Genomic DNA, 25174 nt, shown 5'->3' with positions numbered 1-25174 from the left:
TCGACTTAGGTTTGGGAAGAAGTTGGCTGCAACTTCTCTCAGCAGGGATAAGGCAGGCCCAGAGAGTCCTGTCTAAAATGCAGTAGACAAAGGTGCCCTTGTTCATAGGCCTAGGGGTGGGAGTCATCTGGTCAGTGACACAGCCTTGGCCATTGTATGCTGTGACCTCAGCCAACTTTTTTTTTAAGCTGAGAAAAGGGGTGGGAGGGGAAGTCCTCTAGAAATTGTATCTGGAAAGGCCTGCATGGGCTGTTGATTTCCCAACAGGCACGGGAGCAGATTTGGGAGGAACTGTGCAATGTAGTGGTTCTTTGTGAAAGAACAGAGATGTCAGTGATGAGAAAAGCCACAGGAACATCCCCCAGGGTGCTCAGCGCACTGGCCCTGGGGCAGCTGCTTGCTTCAGCCACACTTTCCTCAGAGGGTGCCATGCAGAACAAGTTGCCTGGAGCCCAGTTCTGAGCCTGGGGCTTCAGACCAGCCCTGGCGTCTCTTCCATAACAACTCCCCTTAAGGACCAGCTGCCCACTCATGGTAAGAACCACTCCTGCAGAAGGATGCTTGACCTATCCTTTCTGTCTGTTGTGGGAAAAAAAAATGCCTTTTACAGTGCAGAGAGAATATTCTGAAGACCCTGTGAGATTGGATAGTACTTGGTGAGTCTGAAAGGTCCGTGGATCTTGTGCCAGGAGGGCACATGTGCCCAAGACAAGAGCTGAAAGAGGAAGTATGGGCCAAGTGTAAATGGTGGGGTGGGGTGGGGTTGGGGATGAGGAGCTGTGTGGAAAGATGGGAGGAGTATTTGGAGAGGGGAGGCTCACCTGCGATAGGTAGTTAAAGGCATGTGATGGAGAACAGAACCGATGTGGATTTATTTATAAGTTTTTTTATCATTCTTCTTTTTCTATATATATATTATATATTATATTTTTCTAAATATAAAGCATGGCTTCTTCCTGCCCATCTGGCATCTCCCCCATGCCCCAGATTTACCGGGAAAGTTTTGAGGTGCAAGATCTAGGGAAGAACTGTGTAAATCTCTGCATTATGAGAAGGTAAGGGGAGACTTTGGGTGCCTCGGCTCCCCAGATGGTGGTTAGGCACCAGTGACATCTAACTGGGTTTCCAGATTGGCATATGCCTCCTTTCAGTTTGGCGGTGGAAGCTTTTCTGAAATATGGGGATAAAAATCCTTATTCTGCTGCTCCCTGAGCCTGGATGGTTGCCTTTCCTATGATCTGCCCCTTCGCCTAGATTTTGTATGGCATCCCTTCCCCCGCTGATGAGGCTCTCTATGGCTGTGAGGCCCAGTTCACATGAAGCCTACTCAGTCCCTGCAAGGAATCTTCCTCCACCTTGCTGGGCCACTAAGCACCCCTGATTTGAACATTCTTTCCCAGAAGAACTGAACTGGGACCAGGAGAAGACAATAGTACTTGCAACCCAAGAGTGTCCTCTAACTGGGATCCTTGACCTCCCAAGAATATATATAAGGGAGCTTTGTAATAATAAATAGTTGTCTGAATGGTCACGGGGTGGTTTTGACCCACAAATCTAGTGCTGGAGGCAAGACTGGGACTTTGCATTTTTTTAGCTATCTCCCAAAGGACACGTGTGATGCTAGTTCAGAGGGCCACCCTTGGAGAGTTACTCCTGAAAGGATCACAGGCTAGACCATATTATAACCAAGTGAAGGATGCTCAGGATCGGACTGTAGCATGCTATGGAGATGCTGCTGGGCCTGGTCAGGCCTGAGGAGGAAAGGAGGATCCACAGAGAACATGCGCATTGGTATGCTGAGAGCTAGGAAAGGTTCAAGGCCAGCTTGGAGCAATGTGGGACATGTTGGGTGCAGGACCACTAAGTTGAAATGGATGGTGTGTCTGAGGTGTAAAGAGTGAACGGAATATGCACATTCCTTAGGTGACAGGCTCTATTGCAGCCCACCTAGGGCGTGTACAGATGACTCTGGCTTCTGGTGACACACTGATGGGAACAGAGACAGAAGGATAGCAGGGCAGAAACCAGGTGGCAAGGCAGACAGAGCTGGGTCCCTGAGAGTAGCTTTCACAGGGAAGGGGCAGACCCAGACCTATTAGGACAGAGCTCAGTGTAGTGACAGATGCAATCCTAAGAGGCTGGGCACAGGAAGCATTTAAGAAGACCATGCTTCTGAATCACATGTCTATACATGAATATGACTCCCCCCCCCCTTCTACACAAATGGCACATCCTTAAAACAGACGAGCATTTAGAATCATTGAGCATTAGATGATATCTGTTCAAAATAAGCCCTCGCAAACCATCTGGTCCAACTTCCACATTTCAGAGATGAAGAAATCAAGGCCTCCCAACAGAGATGAGGCGGGTTCCTTAAGATCTCAAAGCAAGGCTGCTACAGCTTCAAACATGGCTCCTGGGAGCACAGCTCACATTCTGTGTGCCTCTTGCACATTGCTATGGTGTGGTGGTGTGTCCTCCATGATAAGGTCTTGGCAGTTATTGTCTGTTTCTTATGCCTCTCTATCGGTGGATCCAAAAGCTTCGCCAAGTGGGGTTGGTAGGATCACACCTATACTGATTCTGGAAACTGCCCGACAGCTTTCATCTCCCTGGAGGCTAGTGTTTCAGAACCAATTAGGGGAGTCAGGCATCTTTGAACAAAACGGCTGTGAGCACGAGCAGTTGGCACTACAGAGTAACTAGAACGCGTCTCCATGGTGAGACTGGCTACTTCCGCTTTCTTTCGTTGCCTGTGGGCTGCTGCAGCCCACAAGAAGTGACCACAAAGTCAGGCCAGCTGGATGGCAGCCACAGCTGGCAGGCAGTGGCACCCACCTTTATTCCCTAATGAGGCACAGTTGGCCTGTCGCTAAAACGGCACCAACTCCCTGAAGAAACCCCCTTTTGTCCCCAGAGCATCTGCAGGGACAGGGCAATCCCTTGCCCTTGCAGTTCCCTTCCAGTGGGCAGCTGCTTTGCATGTGATGTCGAGCCTGTGGCCAATGGAAAAAAGCAGCCCTCAACTGTCTTTTCTTAATTCTCAACATCTCGGATTATGGTTATTGTTAATGCTTTTAGAAGGATATTATTATTATTATTATTATTATTATTATTATTATTATTATATTTATTTAATGTATATACATGAAGGGTGTGGTTACTTACACAGGACTATAAGTGCCTTCAAAGGCCAGAAGAGGATGTTGGATCTCCAGGAGCTAGAGTTATAGGGGGTTGTGATCTGCCCAAAGTGAGCCCTGGGAACTGAATTTGTGTGCTCAGGAAGAGCAGTATGTACTGTTAACCATTGAGACATCTCTCTAGCCTCCTATTTAATGCATTAACTTTTTAAAATTATATTTTATTTACTTTATGTACAGCATGCTTCTGTGTATATGTGTGCCTGTGTGTGTGTGTGCGCGCACACACACACACATTATGGCATGGGTGGAAGACAGAAGACAACTTGCAAGAGTCCGTTGGGATTTTCCACCATGAGAATCCCAGGGATGGAACTCAACTTGTCAGGCTTGATTGGTGTCCTCCTCTGCCTGCTGAGCCATTTCTATAATTGACACATAATTGTCCATATTTATGGGGCATAATGTTAACGATCATATCAGAGTGATTGGCCTATCCATCAACTCAGCTGAATATTACTTCTGTGTGTGGGCAATGTTAAAAAGCTTCTCTGTCAGCTGTTTTGAAATATTCAATTAATTGCTGTCACCCATAGCTGTTCTGCCGTGCTCTGGTCCATTAAAAGGCACCCTTCTACCCAGCTGCACCCTAAAACTTCCTTAACATTGCTTGCCACCCCTCTCTTCCCTACACTCTTCCCAGGCTCTAGAACCTCCATATTTTCTACTTTGAAATCCAATTTTTAGCTTTTTCATATACTTCTGACCTCTTATATCCACTTCTGAATGGAGGAGAGGGCTTCTTAGTAAATTGAATTATGGGATTTTCTTAAGAGGCACAACAAGTTGAGAAAAGTCCAGAGGTAGCAAAAGTCTGTTTTGGAGCATTGTAAATTTAGCGATGAAGAAGGGCTGGCATCGCAGGGTGGGTCTTGTATAGTGTCCACCTCTTCCTCCCCTAACACTGTGTTGGCAAGGCTCTCTTTGGCCAGAAATCACAAAGGTAGATTTTACCCTACTAAGTAAAGAATCCCTAAAATGTCCTTCAAAGTTACCCTATAGAGCTGGAGACAGAAAACTTTAGTTTATACTTTAACATCTGAAACCTTTTTTTTTTTCCTCATGGGATACCAAAATGCATTAAAAGTAACAATAATAAAAATAATGTTTTGTGAACATCCATGTTCCGGGGCAGGATGTCTCTGCTGGTTTTGTCTACGTGGCTACTGCTTTTACAAGCTGAACTGAAGATTTAAATGTTTTTGAGGGTCTCCAGTGGTGGCTTTGGGCTCTACTATGAAAGATTTCTCCCGGGTTCTAAAACCCTCATTTTAGCAGACGATGGCAATCTCATTTTTATAGATAATGAAACCAAGGCCACAGGAAGCACACACTTTGTAATCATTTTGAAACATTGATTCTTTATGCCTGGGCCACTGTGATTTCTGCTAATGCTTTGGTCATCTGCAATTGGAGGTGGACAATGGGAATGGCCCAGCCTGTTGATGTTTCTGGATATAAGACAGAAGAGAATGTGCCCATCTGCACAGGCTAGGGACTGGGGAGTCTGCTAACCATTGGTACTGAGGTTTAGATGTGATTAGGTTCATCTGATAATGTGTGTTGAAGAAAGAAATCTTTAAGTGGCAGAAGGTAGTTATGGCATAGGGACATGGTCCCTAGAAGGGATTAATGCTTGTCTCCTTGAGCAGGTTGGTTCTCGAAAGTTAATTCTCACTAAAGACTAATGCTCTGAAACTGAGATGTTCCATATGTTTGGTCCCTTCTGCATATACATACCTTTCCCTTTCTGTCTCTCCACTATGTTGTGACCCCAGTAACTCTATCCTCTGGCATTAGAAAATTGTGGATCAAATAAACTACCTTTCTTCTTTAAATATCTCACCTCAAGCTATTTTGTTATACATAATGATGCATACAATTACATTCATACAATACAGTTATATGCATACAATACAAAATGGTACATCACATCACACAGGCTTCCTCAGCTGAAATGCAGAAGCTGGACCAGGCTTCCAGGAGCAGACTGCCTTGCCTATATAAATGTTTTTGAAGCGTCAGGTCTACCCAAACACCAGCAGTGGGACCAAGTAGACAAGTTTCCCCTGGGTTCCCCAGCAAAGGCTTTAAGATGGAGAAAGAGTTCTATCCTGCTGCTAGAGGGGTTCTGTTTTCAGGAGTATGTTTTGAATGCCTTCTCCCCTCGGCCCCGATGCCTTCGGGTATCTGCTCCAACCTCTAGTAGAGGCAGAAGTGACTTTTATATCAATAACAAAGTTGTGCTACATGGTCATTGCTGGGATTCTGCTAGAAGAAGCAAAGGAAATGGTATCTATCGTCTGTTGTTATCCTTGTGGTGGTGCTGGGTAGATGCCAGCAGTAGAAAGGATCTCAGACAAGAGAAGTAGTCTGGCATTCTTGGCTTGCATTGCCTATTAACTGGCCTAGAACACATTTGAACTGGCCCTTGTGAAATACTTCGGCAGGTTCGTTGACCCTAATGACTGATGGTTTTTGTGCCTTCTTGGTAACTCCCGGAAGTGAACCTTATGCATGTCCCTTTTCAAACAGGGACCAGGAAGAGGTGCCTACAAGATGCAGGCTCACCCAGCCGCAGCCCAGGAGATAGCCTCCTGAGATTCTGGCTGTGGCAATACAATCAGGAGGCAAATATGAGTAGCAATTGAGGTGTTCAGAGAGCCCTATTTTCCTGCTGGATTTTCCTTAGCCCCAGCTTGCCCCACTTCAGTGGATTCCTGGGCTGAGAATCCCCTGTAGAAACTAACTGTCCACGCTGTAGTCGGGAGGCTTCAGTTTGCAGGGAAGAGACAATCAGACACCAAATACCAAGGGATGAAAAAGTAGCCAACTGAGCAGTGTCTGATGACTTCGTGGGAGGAAACAGGAGAACACAGAGGGTTGTTTATCTGAGACAGGAGGAACACACTGTGTAGCTTAGCCATCAGCTTAGCTAGCCTTGAATTTGTAATCTCCTGCCTCAGCCACCCAAGTGCTACGATTACAGGTGTATAGTAGCACCATGACTCAGATGAAGAAATTTTTCTAGGAAACCTGTTTAGTTAATTTTGTGTTTTTGTAAGCAGGTTCTTTATTAAAAAAAAAAAAAAAAAAAAAAAAAAAAAAACAACTCAGAACGAGCTCATGGTTTTGGTGGTCTGGAAACACAGCAGTCCCATCAGCTTCTGATAAGGCCTTTTGCTAAGACATAATATAAGAGAGATCATGTGGAGGATAAGTATGAGAGAGTTAGAGAGAGAGAGAGAGAGAGAGAGAGAGAGAGAGAGAGAGAGAGAGAATATGAATGTGTGAGTTTATGAGAGTATTGTGTGTGGGTGAGTGTGTATGAGTGTGCATGAATGTTTATGTGAATGTGTGAGAGTGTGTGTGAGTGCTTGTATGAATGTGTGTGTGAGTGTGTACGTGTGAATGTGCATGTGTGAGAGTATGTGTATTAATGTCTATGTGTAAGAGAGAGAATGTGTGAGAGAGAGACAAAAAGAGGGAGAGGGAGAGGGAGAGAGAGAGAGAGAGAGAGAGAGAGAGAGAGAGAGAGAAAATGAATATGTGTGCCACCTCTGAAACATCGCACCCCTCTCAGTGTTGTTCCACCAGAGGACTGTGGTAACAGGATGAAACTTTAGGGACAAACCAGAGCAGATAGAAGAGAAGAACAGGAGCCTGCCTCTGACTCTCTTACTGCTTGATATTTTCTGGTATTACTTGAAATGCTTGTCACACATAGAAGTTTTAAAACCTCTATATAAACAACTTGCAAACTCAATTCTCTAACCAAATTTTTAATTATGCATGTGCTTCTCTGCATGCATGCCTCTGTGTGTGTATGTGTGTGTGTGCGCGCGCGCACACGCGCACACGCACATGTGTGCGCACGTGCAGTGCATATGTATAGGTGTGTGTAGGGATATCAGAGACTTGTTTTCCAAGTCAGTTCGTGCCTTCCACCTTTTTGAGGCAGGGTTTCTTTTGTTTTAGCTACAGAACTGCAAACTTCACACTTGCTGGTTTTCTTGCCTAGAGTTTCCGTTGTTGAGATAAAATGCCATAACCAGAAAGAGCTTGAGGAAGAAAGGGTTTACTTCATTTTACATTTCATGGCCCATTTGTGGAAATCAGGGCAGGATCCCAAGGCTGGAACCTGGCAGCAGGAACTGAAGCAGAGGTTGGGGGGGGGGTGCTGCTTACTGGATTGCTCTCTATGGCTGCTTCAGCCTGCTTGCTTAGACAACCCAGGATTACCAGCCTAGGGGTGGCACCACCCACAGTGATTATTAATCAAGAAGATGCCCAACAGACTTGCCTAGAGTCCAGTTTCATGGACCATTTTCTCAGTTGAGAGTCCTTCCCAGAGTCCTCTAATTTGTGTCAAGTTGGTGTAAAGCTGACCAACGCACTGGCCCACGAGCTTCTGGGCAATTCTTCTGCCCATGCCTCCCACCTTGCTGTGGACTGTAGATGTGTGCCACCACCTCCAACTTTTTGTATTGGTTCCTGGAATCAAACTTGGGTTGTCAAACTTGTGTGGCAACTGAACCACCTCCCTGACCCTTTCAGATCATTCTTATACGTAAGTGCATGTGTGTGCAGGTGTACCCACCTGTGCATAAGTGCACATGTGTGCAGGTGTACCCACCTGTGGAAGTACATTTGAAGACTGGCATTCAGGTGTTCCTATTTCAGTGCTACTCCACCTTGTCTTTAGGGTGTGATTAGCTCACACATTGGCCAGAGTGTCTGGATAGCCAGCTCCTGGGATCTTCCTGTCTCCTCCAAGTGCTTAAATTATAGATCTGCAACAGCTATGCTTGACTTTTACTGGAGCTGTAGAGACCTGAACTCAGGTCCGCATGCTCACACAGCAAGTACTTCACCACTGGGCCATCTCCCATCAGTTGCTACCAGTGATTGACCTAGGTCCCTTTGACTAACTTCCTCTTTCTTCATATTAATTTCTCCTAAACTTCCAAACATTGGGGAGTGTCTTCCAAGCACCCTGTGCCTGCAGGTTCCAGCACCTGCTCATTGGGAACATTTAGGAGGGAAATTGTTCTTCCACTGAAAACCATGGTTTATCATCACCGTTTCCAAAGCACCTTCTGTAACTCTACCACAATTATGTTGTTTTCAGTGGCATGTTCTCAGGAGATACTTGTGGAGACTTTTTGTAGATGTTTTCTCTTGAGACAGTGTCTTACTCTGACGTTCTGGATATCGGGATAATCCAGGCCTCAGATTCATGAGACTACTCCTGCCTCTGATTTCCAAGTGCTGGAGTTACAGGCATAAGCCACTATGCCTGGTGTAGATGCCTATTAACATAAGCAAAGGAACACACATAGGTTATAGTGTAGATGCTTTGTAAAGTTAGACAAGGAGATCAAGCATCTGTGGGGGTCTGCAATCAGGTCCTTGTGGACAGTGAGAGACACATTTTTTCCCCTTTTGCTATGGAAGAGGAGTGATATTCTGAGAGTCTTTATCTGTTGACGACTATGTTTCTGTCACTTTTTCTCCAAAAAGAAATCTTGGCTGCATGTAAAATTTTAGCCCATAATATACTAGAGAGCTCTTTTGTTTTTCTTTGAAAAAAAAAGGTCCCACTGTATAGTCCAGGCTGGCCTTGAACTCAGGCATCCTCCTGCCTCCCCATCTTAGAGCACTGAAATTACAGGCTTGTCCTATGACACCCAGTTTAAATCCATCCCACTTTCTTTTTGGAGTTGCTATTTTATCTGTTTAAGACAGGGTCCTGCTATGCATTTGAGGGCAGCCCTGAATGTGCAATTCTCCTGCCTCAGCCTTGATGAAATGGCCACCTCACATCTGTTTGAAGCTCAGTTTCCAGCATCCATTCATTCGTTCATTCATTCACTCACTCACTCACTCACTCACTTATTCAGTGTTCCAGGAGGTGGGCTGAGACTAAACTGAATAAGAGGAGTGTGTCACTGCCTTCCTGAGTCTCATCTGTAGTTTGGTTCCCTGTTTATGGGGATGTTAGCTCCCTGGTCCCCTTCTTCTGGCCAAGTCTCTGAATTGCTGGCTTTCAGAAGAACATGAAGACAATCCTACCAGAGTCCAGCTTAATGGCTATGAAAATAGCCACTTTCAGATACACTGTGCCACCCTTGGGCGCACCCTACTTCCTCCACAGCCCTCTCTCGTGACTTGCAATTTCTGAATAGATAGAGTTGAAGGAACAGTAGCTTCACCAACCAGATAAAGAGAAGATGTCCAGCATTCTTATAAACCAAAAGTTGAAGTTGGTAACATCGTTGCCGGAGGCAGGGCCACCATGGGTAGCTAGCTTTGTGTGGGAGAGTCCTCCTACCAGGAACAGTTGTCCAATAGAAAGAATAGCCCAGCCAGTCTATTTTTGTTTGTTTGAAAAAGGAGCTCAATATGTAGCCCAGGCTGGTCTTGAACTCATGACTACTGTCTCGGTCTTCCAGGTATTGAGATTATCTGCAGGTGTGTCACCTGGCCCAGCTGAGGTTTGGTCTTCCTAGTGTCCCTTTACTCCCTTGACCCTTGCTGATAACGGAAATGGCTGTAGAGGCCACTCCTGACATCATTTTTAGGATTGCTCGAGATGTGCTAGCCATAAACTAATTGCTAGTGCCTGAATCCATCAAGCGGCTTCCAGCCATGTCCTGGCTACTTCTGGATGTCCAGCTGGCTACATGGATGGGGAAGGAAGAATGTGCTGGCAAGTCCTTTGTGGAGGAGCCTTCAAGCAGTGCCAATCACAGCACTGGGCTCATTAGCAGTCATTGTCATGGCAACGGGTCTGCCAGAAAGTGGCTCGTTAGGCTGACAACTTCAGAGGTGTTATATATAGATCTGGGGGGGTGGGGGAAGAGGGGGTGCAGAGCCCTGTGGATATGCCTTTCTTTAGAGCTCCCATTGCTGCTGGGTTTGGGGTGTGAGAAGACAAGGAACTGGGGACCTAAAAACTCTCTGATCGGCTGCTAAATCAAGTGTCTGGAGGCCACCGGTGAACACCTGCAGGTAGCGTTCGCTCGCTCACTGCTTCAGAAGGTAAGAGGCAGGTGCTCCTAGAAGCATCCCGCAGGTGGAGATGGTGTCCCAGGATGAACTTGAATGTGAAGAGTGGAGGAGGCTCTGGGGAGCTTACTAGGGGGGTCGGGACTTACTGGAGGCTGTAGATACATCCTCAAGTCTTTCTTTAAATAGTCTGAGGAGAGCATGGGGTTAGGGAATAAGATCCTTCTCTTTCATAAGTGGCTGTACCACTCAACATCGCCTCTTTTACAAATCGTATTTATTGAAGTTTTAGATTCCCTCCTGCTGTCTTATTTCAGAGGTGATGGTTTCTCTCAGTTGCTCCCACTAATGCTGTATTAGAGTAGCTCTGGAGTGTAGTGAACCAAGGACTCAGGATCCAAACTGCCTTGATCTGGTGGTGACACACCAGCAGTTTAGCATGTGCTGAACTGCCCATCACACTTGGTTTTTGTTTGGGGTATTGTGTGTTTTTCTGGGTTTTGTTTTGCTGTGTGTGTGCGTGTGTGTGTGCGTGCGTGTGTGTGTGTTTGGTGATTGATTTTTAGATGTTTTCTTTGAGCTTTTGTTTACTTGAGACAGGGACTCATTATATAGCTTTGCCTGGCCTCAGACTCACGAGGTAGCCCAGGCTGATACTGAGTTGACCATCCTCCCATCTCAGCCTCCTGAATGCTGGGATTACTGGTGTGTGCCACCAAGTCCTGATGGAGCATTTCTTTTTGAACTTTGAGTGATATCCCTTGCTTGCTTGCTTGCTTGCTTGCTTGCTTGCTTGCTTGCTTGCTGTTTTCCAAAAGGAGTCAATACCACCATTAGGAGAAATGTTTTTTGTATTTAAAATAAGGAGACAGGGAAGTCAGCCGGCAGCCGGGGAATGAACGTGACGTCTGGATGAGGGTGGTGATATTTTTGCGCATCTCCTGGGAAGGCATATGCTCCTTTGGAGACTGTGAGACAAGCAGGAGGTTCAGGCCTGAGCTGTCATTTCCCTTGTGGGAGTCGTATCTCAGGTGGACAAGTGTTGACATGGAGCTGAGTGTTGGCTGTTGGCAGGAGATGGGCTGAAGGTAACTTGGCATCCAGTAACTGGACAGAATTTTCTAGAAGCAAGCTAACTTTAGTTGGTTGGTTTGATTGACTGAGTGAGTGATGTTTTTGGGTTCTTGGACTGAACCCAGAGCACCCTAAGAATATGCTCTGCCAATGAGCAATACCCTCAGCCCCAAAGCAATATTTTAAAGTCATTTGATTTAACCATTTAATTATCTGTACAGTATTGTGCAATCATTTAACCTCTGATTGTGACAGCCCTAACTTAAAAATAGGAATAAAAGCATCATTAATACAGATATCTTACGAAGTTATGTAAAGCACTTGACTCAGGGCCTTGCGTACTAAAGACATTGAGGGATAGGAGTCCTTATAGATACATAGAAATCAGACCTACAGTCAAATCTTTGTGGAGAACCCTACTGGACTAGGCCTTGTTTGGTTTCTGTTTGTTTCTTTGCTATGGGAGAGATTGGACATAGGTCCATGCTTCTGCTAAGCAAGCGCCCTACATTCCCAGCTTTTGGTGTTTGAAGGCAGTCTCACTGTGTTTCTCGAACTAGCCTTGAACGGGTGATCCTCCTGCCTCAGCTTCCTGGGTGCCAGGATTACAGTTGTATAGGCATCTAGCTTAGACTGGGATATTGAAGTGGTCTACAAATTTCTTGATATTACATATGAAGTAAGGTAAGGTCCAGGAGTTTATAGCACTATTATTTACAAAGGCTCCAGAGTGGAAACAATGCAAGTGTCCATCAAAGGCTCAATGTATAAACAAGTATACCACATCTATTCATACAGTATAATAGTACACAAAAATTTTAAAATAGTGTGCTAGCTGGTGTGACACCACAGAAGACCTTTATCTATTTGGAGGAGGGACAAAAGGCTGAAGCCTCCTTCCCTCATATCCTCAGAGTATGAGCCTATGTGTACAGTTAAGCGTGTTGTTTCCTCAACAAATGAAGGGAGAATGGGAAGGACCGAAACCCAGGCTTGCACTCTGGCCTGGTGATGGCTCCTTCCAGAGGCAGAGTCAGGGTTTTACAATTCCAGCAGACATCCCTTGTGCTGCACTCAGAAAGCCTCCCCTATCAGGAACCTTTGCCATCACACACCCCATTCAGCTCCCTCTGATCTTGTCTGTTCTAGGGGTTGTGGCCCTACTATGCACTTCCTTCTGCTCTTCCTTCCTCTTCCCACGGGAAAGAGGCAAGCAAGGTGAGGAGAGGAGACACAAGGACCAGGGGAAGGAAAGTGTCCTAGTTGGGTTTCTATTGCTGTGATGAAATATGAAGACCAAAATTAACTGGGATGGGGGTGGTTTCAGTGTACACCTCTAGGGTCACGCTCCCGTCATCAATGGAGGTCAGGAAAGGAACCTGGAAGTAGAAACTGAGGTAGAGAGCATGTTTACTGATTTTCTACTTGTGGCATGCTCAGCTTACTAGCTTATAGAATCCAGGATCACCAGCCCAGAGGCGGCACTGCCCACAGTAAGTTGGGCCCTCCCACATCTATTATAAATCAAGAAAATGCACCACAGGTTTTCCTGCAGGCCAATCTAATGGGGACTTTCAATTGAGGTTCCCCTTTCCAAACAACCCTAGTTTGTGTCAAGTTGGCATATAACTAACCAGCACAAAAAGGAAGAATGTAACCAAGGAGGGAACTAATTAGGGAAGAAATTCATAGGATTCCTTAATTACTAGGTGATCATGCACACTCTACCTGTCTGGTGGCTGTAGGCAGATCTCTCAAAAAGGCTCTCTGAGGCCCTAAGAGTGAGGAACACTGATACTCAGGGGCTCTTACATGAGAACTATCAGGTGATGTGGTTATAAAATTGCGCCTTTGCATGTTTTTAAGAGTTTTGTTTTTATTTTATGCATGTGAGTGTTCACCTCCATGTGTGTCTGAACATCACATGTCTGAGCATCACATGTATGTCTGCACATCACATGTATGCAATGCTTCTAGAGCCCAGAAGAGAACATCAGATCCCCTGAAACTGGAGTTACAAACCTATGTATGTTTTGTGATCCATCATGTGGGTTCTGGGAACCCAACCTGGGTCCTCTGCAAGAGCAGCAAGTGCTATTAACTTCTGAGCCATCTCTCTAGCCCTGCTGTATATTCTTCAAAGACAGTTTTTATTGTAATTAATATATATAATATATAATTGACCATGCATAGCATTCATCACTCATTATATTGTATAACCTTGACAACTCCCTAATTTAGGCTCTCTCTCTTTCTCTCTCTCTCTCTTTCTTTCTCTCTCTCTCTCTCTCTCTCTCTCTCTCTCACACACACACACACACACACAGAGAGAGAGAGAGAGAGAGAGAGAGAGAGAGAGAGAGAGAGAGAGAGAGAGAGAGAGAGACCCTGTATTCATCTTTTCATCTTCCAGGCCATATCCATCTGTAGCTACTAATGTATTCTGTGTCATTGCCTGCTCTCGGCATGTCACATAATGTCACATAATGTCACATAATGGAAAGAGACCACATATGGCCTTTGTAATCTGACTTCTTTCACTTAGCATGATGACTTTAAGGCCCAGCCATGGTATAGTGAGATCCGGAACCCTATTCCATTTCATTTCTGAGTAATGTTCCATTGCATGGCTGTCCCATGTTTTATCCATAGCCTTAAAGATGATCCTTTGGTTGTCTCTACTGGTTGGCCTTTGCGAATTCTTCTGCTCTGAATGCCCTTGTGCACCTTGTTCGGAGGCTTGTTTTCAATCCCAAGGGGAAAAGACCCCTCAGTTGACTCCAACATCTTCTGACTCCTGATTTGTGAGGGTCAGCTAGCAAGAAAGGCTTCTTCCTAAGAAAGAAAAAGAAAAGAGGATTGCAGCGGGCTCTGGAGATGAAGGCAAGGCAAGTCTAATGGCCAGCAGGGAGAGCCAGCCAGTTGGTGGCTGTGTTTCACAAGTGTGGAAACCAGCCTTAGCCCAGCATATCAGCCACTTTAGGAACTAGGCCCAGCCAGTGGGTGCTCTCCCACCTTTTCTATAGCCTTCCTGGCTCAGCACTATGCCTCAGTGCTTCCCCCCAGAGACTCCTGCACTCCTGAGAGAGGAGAGAACTCAAGACGGTGTACCTTAGTGGTCACCCATGTCCTTGTGTATAAACCGAGGCCTCCTATGAGCTCACCAAGTTAGACAAAAAGATTAATCAGAGTCATTCCAAAGAGAAAGTACTGAAAATCTGAGGAGGGTCAGGCTCCTTACAGTTCTTTCAAAGCTGGGCCTCTGGGGTATCAGAAGGCTCAGTTCACTCTCTCTTAGCCCACAGGACTCTTCCCTGAGCAGTCTTCCCAACATTAGTCAGCTCCAGATAGTACTGGTGTCCCTTTCAACCATTCCTCAAGTTGTGTTGGCAGAAACCTCAGAGAACAGCCGCTGAGGGTGATGTTTCAGACATGCTGAAGGAGCAGTTGGAGGGAAGGTCAGTATGTCTGTCTGGACTTCAGCTCTCAGAGGGTAGAGCCTGGGAGAGAGGGTGGAGCCAGCATCTGTGTACCTCTTCCAGTGAGATTCCCCCATCTCCTGAGCAACCCTGGAGGTGTACCCTCTTTGGGGCTGTGAGTGTGTTACAACGGATCCTCCCCAGCTCTGAGTGTGTCACGATGGAGCCTCCCCAGCAGGGTCCACACCTGGGCCAACTTTAGCATCTTCTGCTTCATAGATGTGAAAATAGCCTGACTGAGTCACTTGCCTGAGGTCAAGCAGTAGCTCCTTGGCTGAGGTAACCTTGGCACCAGGAATGTTTTGAGCCTGAGGCTGTTGACACTGCGTCCCTGGATCCTCTCTGTGCCTTCCAGTGAGCTGTGAGTCTTGCTTAACCACCTTCAACAGCTTCCCAGGCCTCTCCGTGGATCCATCTATGGCACTCCTTGATGTGAGGCTCAAGGAAAGATAACCAGGCATTTCATCCCTCTGACTCTAGGAGACTCCCCAATAAAAACATTTCTCTCCAACACCCCTTGCCTACCAGTGCCTTCACTTTATTCCTGGAGCCCTGTCTATACAGGATCTCTCTCTCTCTCTCTCTCTCTCTCTCTCTCTCTCTCTCTCTCTCCCCCTTCCCTCCTCCATGCCTCCCTTGCTTTCTTCTTTTCTCTCTCTTCTCATTCATTAACTCTTGGTTTTATTGGGATAGGTTCTTTGTGTAGCCTAGGCTAGCCTCATGACTTCTCACCCTGCCCCCACCACGAGTGCTGGAATCACAGGCCTGCCCCATCCCACCTGGCTTTTCACTCCCTCTCTGCTCATCATTACACTGTTTGTATTGCCTGTATTCTGGCCATCGCCCAGGCCAGGAAACACTAGAGAGGTGTGCAGGGCCATGCACAGGGCTGGTTTCACTTGTTTTGGGGTTTATTTGTGTTCGATGTATGGTCTGCACCAGTGAGGAGGACTCCACGGCACTTTCAGCTGCTGTGTACCCCAGCGTCACCTGTCTAGAGCATGGTCGTTCACACATGATCAAAGAGAAGCTGTGGGCTCAACAGGCGCCTGTGCAGGAAATACACCTCTGAGAGCAGAGAAAGAGTTGTGAGAATTCATGACAGGCACCATGGCTACACAGAGGGCTGAAGGAGGCCATGTTTACTCCCAGCAGCACAGGGGATTTGTGCTTTCCTTTTACGGTACAGAGGCCAGCACAGGATGCTGAGACAAAGCCCTGGAGGAGCAGACAGGAGAGGGGGCATCAGAGTGCACACTTCATTGCTCCAGTTTCAACCATGATCCTGTTTCCCTGCATATTAGTCCTGGGTAACCAAAGGAGCTGCTCCTGTGTACACAGCAGGGGACACTGAGGACACTGAGGACCTGGTGGCTGACCCTTGTGTTTCTAAACAAGTTTTGTTAAGAAACTCTTGGACTTGGTGGCTGGAATTCTGATTTCTGTACATTTACCTTCTCCAAAAGGCACAGCAATTGTGTGGGCTAATTTGGATCCTCTGTCTTTATTTTTAAATGTTCTTTAGCTGAGAGCCTTTATTTCTGTGTTTATTGGAGACTTATGTGGAAAATATAAGTAGAAAAAAGATAATAAAAGTCATCCATAATCCCACCACTGGGGAACCACAGATGCCGTTACAACATGTACCTGCCTTATGCCTAATGCTCCTGCTTACATATTCTTCTGTCTTTTAAGATGAATATTATTATGCAAGGCTAACAAGAATCAAGCCTGTGGTGTTTGGCTTGTCTTAAAAATTCTGGTTCCCTTTGCCACAGTGACACGGCACTTTGAGAGAGAAACCCAAGCCAGCTCTCGCAGACTCTCAACATTATTATAGAATGTTTTACACTTCATTCTGCCACGAATTGCATTAATTACTTCTGCTAGGTTTGCACAGCAGGCCTGGGGCTGTCTGCTGCTGTACTCTGTGGTCCTATGGAGTGTGGACTGCACAGTCCACAGCGAGTATAGACTGCAGTCCACAATAGAGCATGTGGAGTAACAGACCCCCTGGCAAGCGTGCCCCCCTGTGATTAATTTTTGCAGGGTCTGATAAGGAAGAAGGGCAGTTCTTTGTCTGCTCTGGAGGAGCCATGCTTTCTGGATGGCACCCTCATACTACATGTCACCTGCCCCCAAAGAGGCCTGCAGGCCATCCTATCTCACTTGAGTGATTTCAAAGTGGTTTTGCGGTTCAAACCAGTTGTGAAAATGGCAAATGTGTCTGACCCCTGCCTTTTTCTTCAACAGAAGCCTGGGATGGTCCCCCCTCCGCCAGGAGAGGAGAGCCAGACGGTCATCCTTCCACCTGGCTGGCACAGCTACTTATCTCCTCAAGGCCGCCGTTACTATGTCAACACGACTACCAATGGTGAGTTCTGCTCAGGAGCAGCCTTTTCTAACTCCCAGATGTCTGCCTCTTCCTACGGGTGCTTTTCTCCCTCCCTCTCCATTCTCTGATTTGGGGGCTTTTTCTTGATAAATTTGACCCAAGGAAAGATAAGCTGGCATCTTAGCCCTTTGGCTCTAGAATTGTTTAACATGACTAGGACTACAGCCGAGTCCTGCTTGTCCCTGGTGCTGGATGTTAGGGTCTGGGTCTGTAGTCTGAAAACGGATCCAAAAGACAGCTGTTCTTCAGGATTCCCAGAATCCCTGACACCTCACACTCACCTTCATTTGAACTCAACCTTAGGATCTAGGACTGCACTGTTCAGAAATGACCTCAGAAACTAGTTCCATAGGCCGAGGTAATCCACATTGTCTAGGAACTCGGAATGTTCTAATTGGTACTAAGGATCCAGAACAGAGACTGCAAATACTATCCTCAATTTTTCTATAACATCTTTTTTCTCAATTGAACTATCTATCTCACTGGCTGCAGCTTTGTGGACTGTCCATTTGGCAATGGCAGAGCTATGTGGGGATCATTCATCTGCTCCCTTAGCACTGAGTCCCTGCCCCCCACCCCCACCCCCACCCCGCATCTTCTCATACTTTGTCCTTTCTTTTTTCCTTCCTTCCTCTCTTCTCTCCTCATTCTTTTGAAACAAGGTCTCATTTGGTAGGCCAGGCTGTTCTGAATTCACCATATACCCCAGACTGGTCTTGAATGCATGGTAGTTCTCCTGTGACAGAAAGCCTCCCAGGTCCTAGGATTAGAAGCCTACATCCATCCACCAAACCACCCCACACATATCTCTGAGTTGAAAAGGACTAGAACTCCATGCCCCCAAGTAGTTAAAATCTCCTGGACCTCCCAAATGACTACAATGTGGAGATGATTTTTCAATGTTGTGCACATGGCTGGTCTGATTACAAGTTAGGCAAGACACTGTTCAGGTTGAAGGCAGAAGAATAAGGCCACTGAAATGTCCTGATCTCCCTATGTCTCTAAGGACTCTGCCTCAAGAAAACCAGGGGATACGACAGAAGGAAAATTGGATTTGTTGGGCATCCTAAACAAGTGTGCTCAAGCAGAGTGTGAACTTCTGCCTGTTCTCCAGTCTTGACTCTACCTCTGCCTTCTATGTCCATACGACTTCATACCTCTCTCTTGCCACCTGGGGTGTGGATGTTGTTAATATGGTTTCTGGTTTTGAGCCTGTACTGAGAGGGGGTGCCGGTGAGAAGACGGGCAGCAGCCAAGACACAGCTGCTACTTAGGGTAGCTGGCTTGTCCCTACCACAAGCACACTAACCTGCTTGCTCAGCAGGGTGACCTCCTTGAAGAGAGGTGACCAAGGTTTCTAGGAAAAAGGAAGTCGAGCTGTTTTTAGCTGTTCTAATCTCACACTTCCTCAAAACAGATACTTGAGCAGCTCCGCCATGCTCAGGGAGCCTAGCTGTTTCAGGGGTGCCTGTGACTGTTTGAATGCACCTCCCCTTGGGAGCAACTACTTCAGTGCTGTTCCCCGGGGGAGTGGGTGTCTGAACACAGATCTCCATCTGTGCAATGCAGAGTTTGGACTGGATGAGCTCAAGAGCAAGAATTTGGGTGGATTTGTTCTTGTTTCAAATTAGATAGTCGGTTGCAAAAGAGAAATAGAGAAAGCACCTTTCTAGGTGTTCTCTGTCTTTCTCTGTGTGTCTCTCTCTGTCTCTCTGTCTCTGACTTTCTTTCTGCTGAAGAATAGTACATTCTCAGGGTTTAAACACCAGTGAGTAAAAATGACATTCAAATCAACAATAAAAATCCCTAGTTGTTGGGGGCTGGAAAGCTGGCTTTGTAGATAAGAGCACTGGCTGTTCTTTCAAAGGACCTGGGTTCAATTCCCAGCACCCAGTAGGCAGCTCACAACTGTCTGTGACTCCAGTTCCAGGGGATCCAACACTCTCACGCAGACAAATGTGCAGAAAATACACCAATGGGATAAGTTATTTCTCTAAGATGAAATGAGCCATTTCCAAGTGACATTATATAAAGGCAAGTTTATTGGGAAACCACTCTGGGGTTGGTGAGTTCACTGATCCTAAGGAATGAAGTCAGGGAAGTCACCATAATGAGGAAAACAGAGGAGAGGGAGGAGAGAAAGAGAGAAAGAACACTATGTGCAAAGAGAGGAAGAGAAGAGAGAGCAGAGGAGAGACCAAAATGTTAGAGTATATTACAAAGAGCCTCTGGGGGAAGGGCAGCCCAGCTCCTGGGCCGGAAAGTTCAGGGTTGAGGGCAGGGTATGACAGGTAGGGACTGAGGGATGCTGGGAGAACCTGGGGACCAGGTCTCTGTTGGTATGTTAAATATGTACCTCAGCTATTTGTTCCAGGGTCTGAAACCTAACACAGTGCACATAAAAACTTTTTAAATTAATTTTAAAATTTATATTTAAAACCCCCAGTCACTATCACTTACATCCTTTGAGACGTTTGTGTTCTCTCTCTTCTAAGCATAGACATGCCAGTGTTTTAAATATAAATTACAAATGCAATCCACTCTATCCTTGAAATCATGAGAACAACTTATTGTAGACATTGTTCTATGCTGTGAGTATGTCCATCTAATTCCTTCCTTTTAATCACTGTGCATTGGGAGTGTGCTGCCGTTAATTTAATTACTATGCTACTTATGAATGGAAACACAGCCACATTTTATTTCCACAGATGGTATCTGACAGCTTCCTTCCAGAATTCTGCCTTTTTATATACCAATAGGTCAGAGCTTCCTTGGGGTTGTGGGATACAGGGTGCTCCTCGGGTTGGCAAGCAGATTCTCTAACAGATCAGGTGCTAATTAGGTTAGATCTGAAAGGTCAGGGTCTCTGTCACAGCTCAACTTTATCACTGTAGCATGAACAGTCATGTAGAGAGTATGTATCTCAGCAAGGGCAGCTATGTTCTAACAAAACTTTACATGTGGCAAAAGGGGAGGGGCTTTGGACACTGGAATATGAACGACAGGTAACTTTTACGTGTTATGAGTTCTTACTGTTTTTATTTTTTAACATTCAAAACTGCAAAAATGATTTTGCATCATTAGTTCACCAGCCTATGGCAGTAGGGTAGGCTGATTGCTAGGTTACCTGATGGATCCTGTAGGGCTGGTTCTTTCTCACTTTCTCTCTTACTGACTAATTCTAACTCCTTGATCTTGCGTTCTGGATGCAGGCCAGCTTTACCCGCTCATTAAATGGTGGTTGAATTCACTGTTTATCTGCTCAATACAACATATATTTGTTGAGCGTTAAACGTGTACCATGAAAAATGGCCTTGCTCCTGAACTGCTCATTTGCTCATAGTGGAAGCAGGTCTTAAAGCTTTGTGTTCATGCTTGAGGGCACTGGAGTGTGTGTGTCTGTGTGTGTTGCTGGGGACTGGACCCCACGTTCTAGGCAAGTACTGTATTGATTGATGTGCTATACCATCAATCCTGGAAGCAGATTTTAAATGAATACCTGCTTAGTCACCCATGAGACGGGCCATGAACAGGCCTGCAGTATTTGAAGAGAGCTATGGGATCTGCGATGCTCTCTGGAACTACAAAAGACCAGGAAGGGGCACGATGGGAAATGCCTCTCACAGCAGCGCCTGAGCATCATTAAGGATGGTCAAGAAGAGAGACAAGCAGCTTTCTCTTTCCAAAGCCCATCTTGGGTGTGTTTTGTTAGTCTGCTGCCCCCTCCCCCTGGAAGCATCCTGCCTGTCTGGAGCACAGCACCTAGCAGAATGGATCCTTGTTTGCATGTTTGCCTCTGCTTCACATCCCAGTTCCTGAAGCCTCTAAGTTGGTACCTCACTCTGTCCCAACTTGCCTGTCCCATGCCAACCCCTCCATGTGTCCAGGTGGCAGCTCATGGACAAGTCAGACCTGCCCCCACCCCCCACCCCCGCTTCAAGCCATTGTGTACACACCTCTCATCCTCCCTGAGGATAGTTTTCAAATACCCTCAAGTGATCTCTGATTAAAAAAATAATAATAATAAAATAAATAATATAAAATAAAAACAAGCAAAAATCCCCCACAAAATTCCCACAGATGCCCCATCCTTTATGGATGCCGAGCAGTGTTTGCATAGAACCTACAGTCATCCAGCTGTGGACTTTAAGTCATTTCTAATTATGTATAACAACAATACACTATGTAAATAGTTGTTACTCTGTGTTTTTTGAGGCAATTGTGACAAGAGATTTTAAAAGGCCTGTGCATGTTCAGACCATATGCAGATGCCTTCCCCTGAGCATCACAGCCCTCTCTGGCTAGTAGAATCCACCGGTGTGGAACCCAAGGATTCTAAGAGCTTCCTGGATTTCTTCCTGCCCCCTAATCCCTAATCCACTTTCCCCCAAAGATGCTTGGAAATAACAGGTATTCTGTGCAAAGCCTCATTTACATCCGTGTCTCCTTCCTCTGATAATCTCCTTCCTTTCACATCCATTTTGTATTTCACAGATGAAGGTCTGCACCCTGCTTGCCAAGGTTGGGCTGTGGGTATGAAAAACCAAATGAGACACAGACCCTGCCCTCAGAGACTGCAGCTCCAAAGGCATCAGAGACAGGCAGAGACATCTACAAGCATTACAGGCATGACAAAATTGGGTGGGGGCTACAGGGAGGAACCTGTCACCTGCGTGTGGGGGAGGCAAAGAGGACTCTAAGGAGGGGCCCATGACAGAGGCATCTAACCAAGGTCATAGCCCAAACAGAGGGCAAGGCAACAGGAAGAAGGCAAGCCAATGGGCTTGGCAGTAATAGAAACACGGAAGTGAGCAAGAGCCATGCATGTGCGTATGCATGTGAGATTGACATCACAGGAAGCAGTGGAAGTTTCCAAATAGTGGCAGGAGCCCATCTCAACCTTACAGCAAGACTTCTCATGCATCAGTGGAGGGATTGAGAGAAGTAAGCACCGAGTCGACAGCCTAAATGAAAAGAGAAATAATGAGGTCAGCCCAATTTACAGCGGTGGCCTGAAAGAGGAGGGCCAAACACTATCAGACAGGATGTGGCAGGCTGGTGGCAGGGAGCTTGCCTGCCTCCTGGCTTTCTGCCTTGTGTGGCAATCATGAAGTAAGAGAGAATGGGAGATACTAGGAGGCCAGCTGGAAGGAAGGAGGCGAATCTGTGCTGCATGCTTCGTTCCTTGCTGCATGTTCAGAAAGATGACCAGCACATGGGTGGATGCACCCATGGCTCAAAGGACATCCAGGCCACTGCTGGAAGTCCAGAAAATCCTCTGGGCACATGGTCCGGCATGCAGAGAGGAGAATGGATTCCACCCCTGCTGGCCACCATTTGTGCAGTGACAAACATGCATAACTGAGTAGGGTGTTCTAGAATGTGCATGTCGTTAGAATTTCTATTTTAAGGCAAAAACACACCACTCAGTGCAAGCCTGCAGGAGAGAGCTCTGAATATGGAGATAAAGAGGCCACGATAGGAGGAATGAGTCCACGCAAGGTGCTGTTGTAACAAGCAAGGAATCAAAGAGCATAGAGGGAGAGAAAGCCAGGGGCAAACAGAAATACAGGCAATGTTTACAATAGGAGACCACGTAAGTCCCTGGGGAGACACAGATGATTTAGTGAATGGTCTTAGTGAATGAGCTGGATGCCCCACTGGAAGCTTCGGTGGGTAAGCCACTACAATCCTGGTTTAATGTAGACTCTCCAATAACTCCAGCAGGTCATGCATGAATCACTAACCAAAGTCGAATCCCCTTCACTTCCCCGCAGCTCTGATTCTCCAGGCATTTCATCACGCAGAATGGTTCTGAGTGACACCATAGGAGTCCAGGGACTCCAGTGGCAGGATGCACGTCTTAAACAGGCTCTGAGTTCCTCCAAAGTTGCTTGAGGCTAAAATAGAGCATTGTGTACTGTGGTTCCTGGCTGGTGAGCTGTTCTAGTAGCCTATTCTATTCATTCAGGAGCCTAAGTTAATTAATGTTAAGGGTCTGTGTTGGACCAGTTTAATCAAAGGTCAAAAGGTAGGTAGCTTGAAAACAATGGAAAATCTGAAGGCTGGGAAATCCAAGATTGAAGTGCCTGAAGATTGGCTGTCCAGTGGCAGCCTGCCCTCTGATTGCTAGAGATGGGCTCTCTTGTTGCACTCACATGGAAAAAAAGATGGGCAAGCTTCCATGGGCTCTTTTATAACAACATGGATACCAAGTGAGTGGGAGCTCTCATGACCTAATCATCCCTCAAGTCCCCACCTCTTAGCACCACTACATTGGGCACTGAAGTACAGTGTGTACGTAGGCTGTAAGTAGCAGGGCCTCTGGTTGGTGCATCAGCTAACTGTTTCAAGAGACCTGGCACAACAGTGCTGATTCCTTATAGTGTTAGAAGCTGTGTAGTTTGCATGTCCTTGGCCCAGGGTGTGGCACTATTAAGAGGTGTGGCCTTGTTGGAGTGGGTGTGGCCTTGTTGGAGGAAGTGTGTCACTGTGGAGATTTGCCCTGAGACCCTCCTAGCTGTCCCTGAGCCAGTCTTCTGCTGTTTGCCTTCGGAACAAGATGTAGAACTCTTGTCTACTTCTCTAGCACCATATGTGCCTGGTCGCTGCCATGTTCCTGCCTTGATGATAATGGACTGAACCTCTGAACCTGTTAGCCAACCCCGATTAAATTTCATTCTTATAAGAGTTGCCTTGGTCAGGGTGTCTCTTTACAGCAGTGGAAACTGTAACTAAGGCAGACGTTCCATCACTTAGCTGGCCTTTTTGATATTGTGTGATACATATTTTGCCATTTGAACAATGGAGAGACATTTGAAACTAGCACAGAGAGCCGGGATCAGCTCTGTTTAATGTATGAGTTCTGGTTAATGTATGAGTTACTATTTTACAGCATATTTACTAATCTTCGTATGCATAAAACCAAGTCATTCCATTTATTTTATCTGTCTGTCATCCCTAAAGAAAGAGAATAATTTGAGGTAATATCTTAGCCCTGTTCTTCTGGGAAGCAGAGCCTGAGGAAAGGATTAAGTGCTGAGACCTTAGGAGATAATGAACCCCAAGCACTAGATAGTGAAGGCAAGGCCAGGGAAGATGTCACACCATGCAGCTCAGTGTCTGGCAGTGACATGCAGGGTGGGCAGCAGCCACTGAGGAGGTCTGATGACTTCTTTAGAATGGTTGTGGAGGAGCCTGCACACTTTGGAAATCTCCCGCTCCCCATTGGCCAGACTCCACCTCCTCACCTACCCCTACCCCAACCCCTGCTTGGAGAGCTATTTCTCCATCCTTTTGGTTAGACCACTTGGCTCCAAACAGCCTATCAAAAAGCCCAACTCCTCCCTTCCCACATGAATACTTCTAGTTCCAAAATGAGGTCCTCGTTGAATAGGAGTCACTTTGATAGGAACAGCTTTAGATGGAGAGGCATGCAGGTGCATCCTTGGTATTTATACAATGGGTTCAGTGGCTGATGACTTTACTCAACACCCATCCCAAAGGGGATCTTCCAAATCATGTAACCCAGGAGGCACTAAACTAAGGCCCACGAGCCAAATTCACTTCACATTTTACGAGCACAGCCATGCCCCTGTGTTCTTAGTAGAACTAGCAAAGTCAAAACCCTTCACCGTCTGGTTTTGGCAGAGAAGATGATCTGTGTCCTAACAGAGTCTAACAATTCAACATATCCAGAAATGGGTTCCTCCATGTATGAAGAGCCTCTACCCAAAGTCACCAGCCCGTTGTTGTCAGGCTATGACTGGACACCCAGGATTCAGCACTCAGAAGCAGGAGCATGGGTGGTCGTGACTATGGGTGGTGGTTACTAAACTTAGTATAAGGGTAAATGACTCTGTATTTTCTTAGATAAGAATGTTCACTGGAAATGACAATTTTAAGAGACGACTGCTTGTCCTACGAAGCGTCAAGTAAAACCTAGGAGATCCAGAATTTGTTCCATATCCTCTTTTGACGAAGAATTGGTGTCCCTAAATGTTTTATTATGC

At 46.2% G+C, this 25174-nt stretch overlaps 1 protein-coding gene across 11 annotated transcripts in view; it reads left to right on the top strand.

The window, feature by feature from the left end:
* The window catches only part of Gas7 (growth arrest specific 7), a 231955-nt gene that overhangs the window by 127466 nt on the left and 79315 nt on the right, over positions 1–25174 (top strand). For 7 of the 11 annotated variants that reach the window (XM_034506541.2, XM_076936587.1, XM_076936592.1 and 4 more), the window contains exon 2: positions 17021–17141. In XM_034506541.2, the coding sequence (XP_034362432.1) occupies positions 17021–17141 (121 nt within the window). Of the gene's footprint in view, positions 1–331; positions 535–10097; positions 10248–17020; positions 17142–25174 lie in introns of those variants that run through there. The other 4 variants (XM_034506544.2, XM_076936588.1, XM_076936586.1 and 1 more) reach the window with 4 other exon arrangements.

The sequence above is a fragment of the Arvicanthis niloticus genome, chromosome 6, assembly GCF_011762505.2.
Source record: "Arvicanthis niloticus isolate mArvNil1 chromosome 6, mArvNil1.pat.X, whole genome shotgun sequence".
Taxonomy (NCBI): Eukaryota; Metazoa; Chordata; class Mammalia; order Rodentia; family Muridae; genus Arvicanthis; species Arvicanthis niloticus.
The sequence above is the reverse complement of the archived record's forward strand: the minus strand, read 5'-3'. Positions and strand labels throughout refer to the sequence as shown.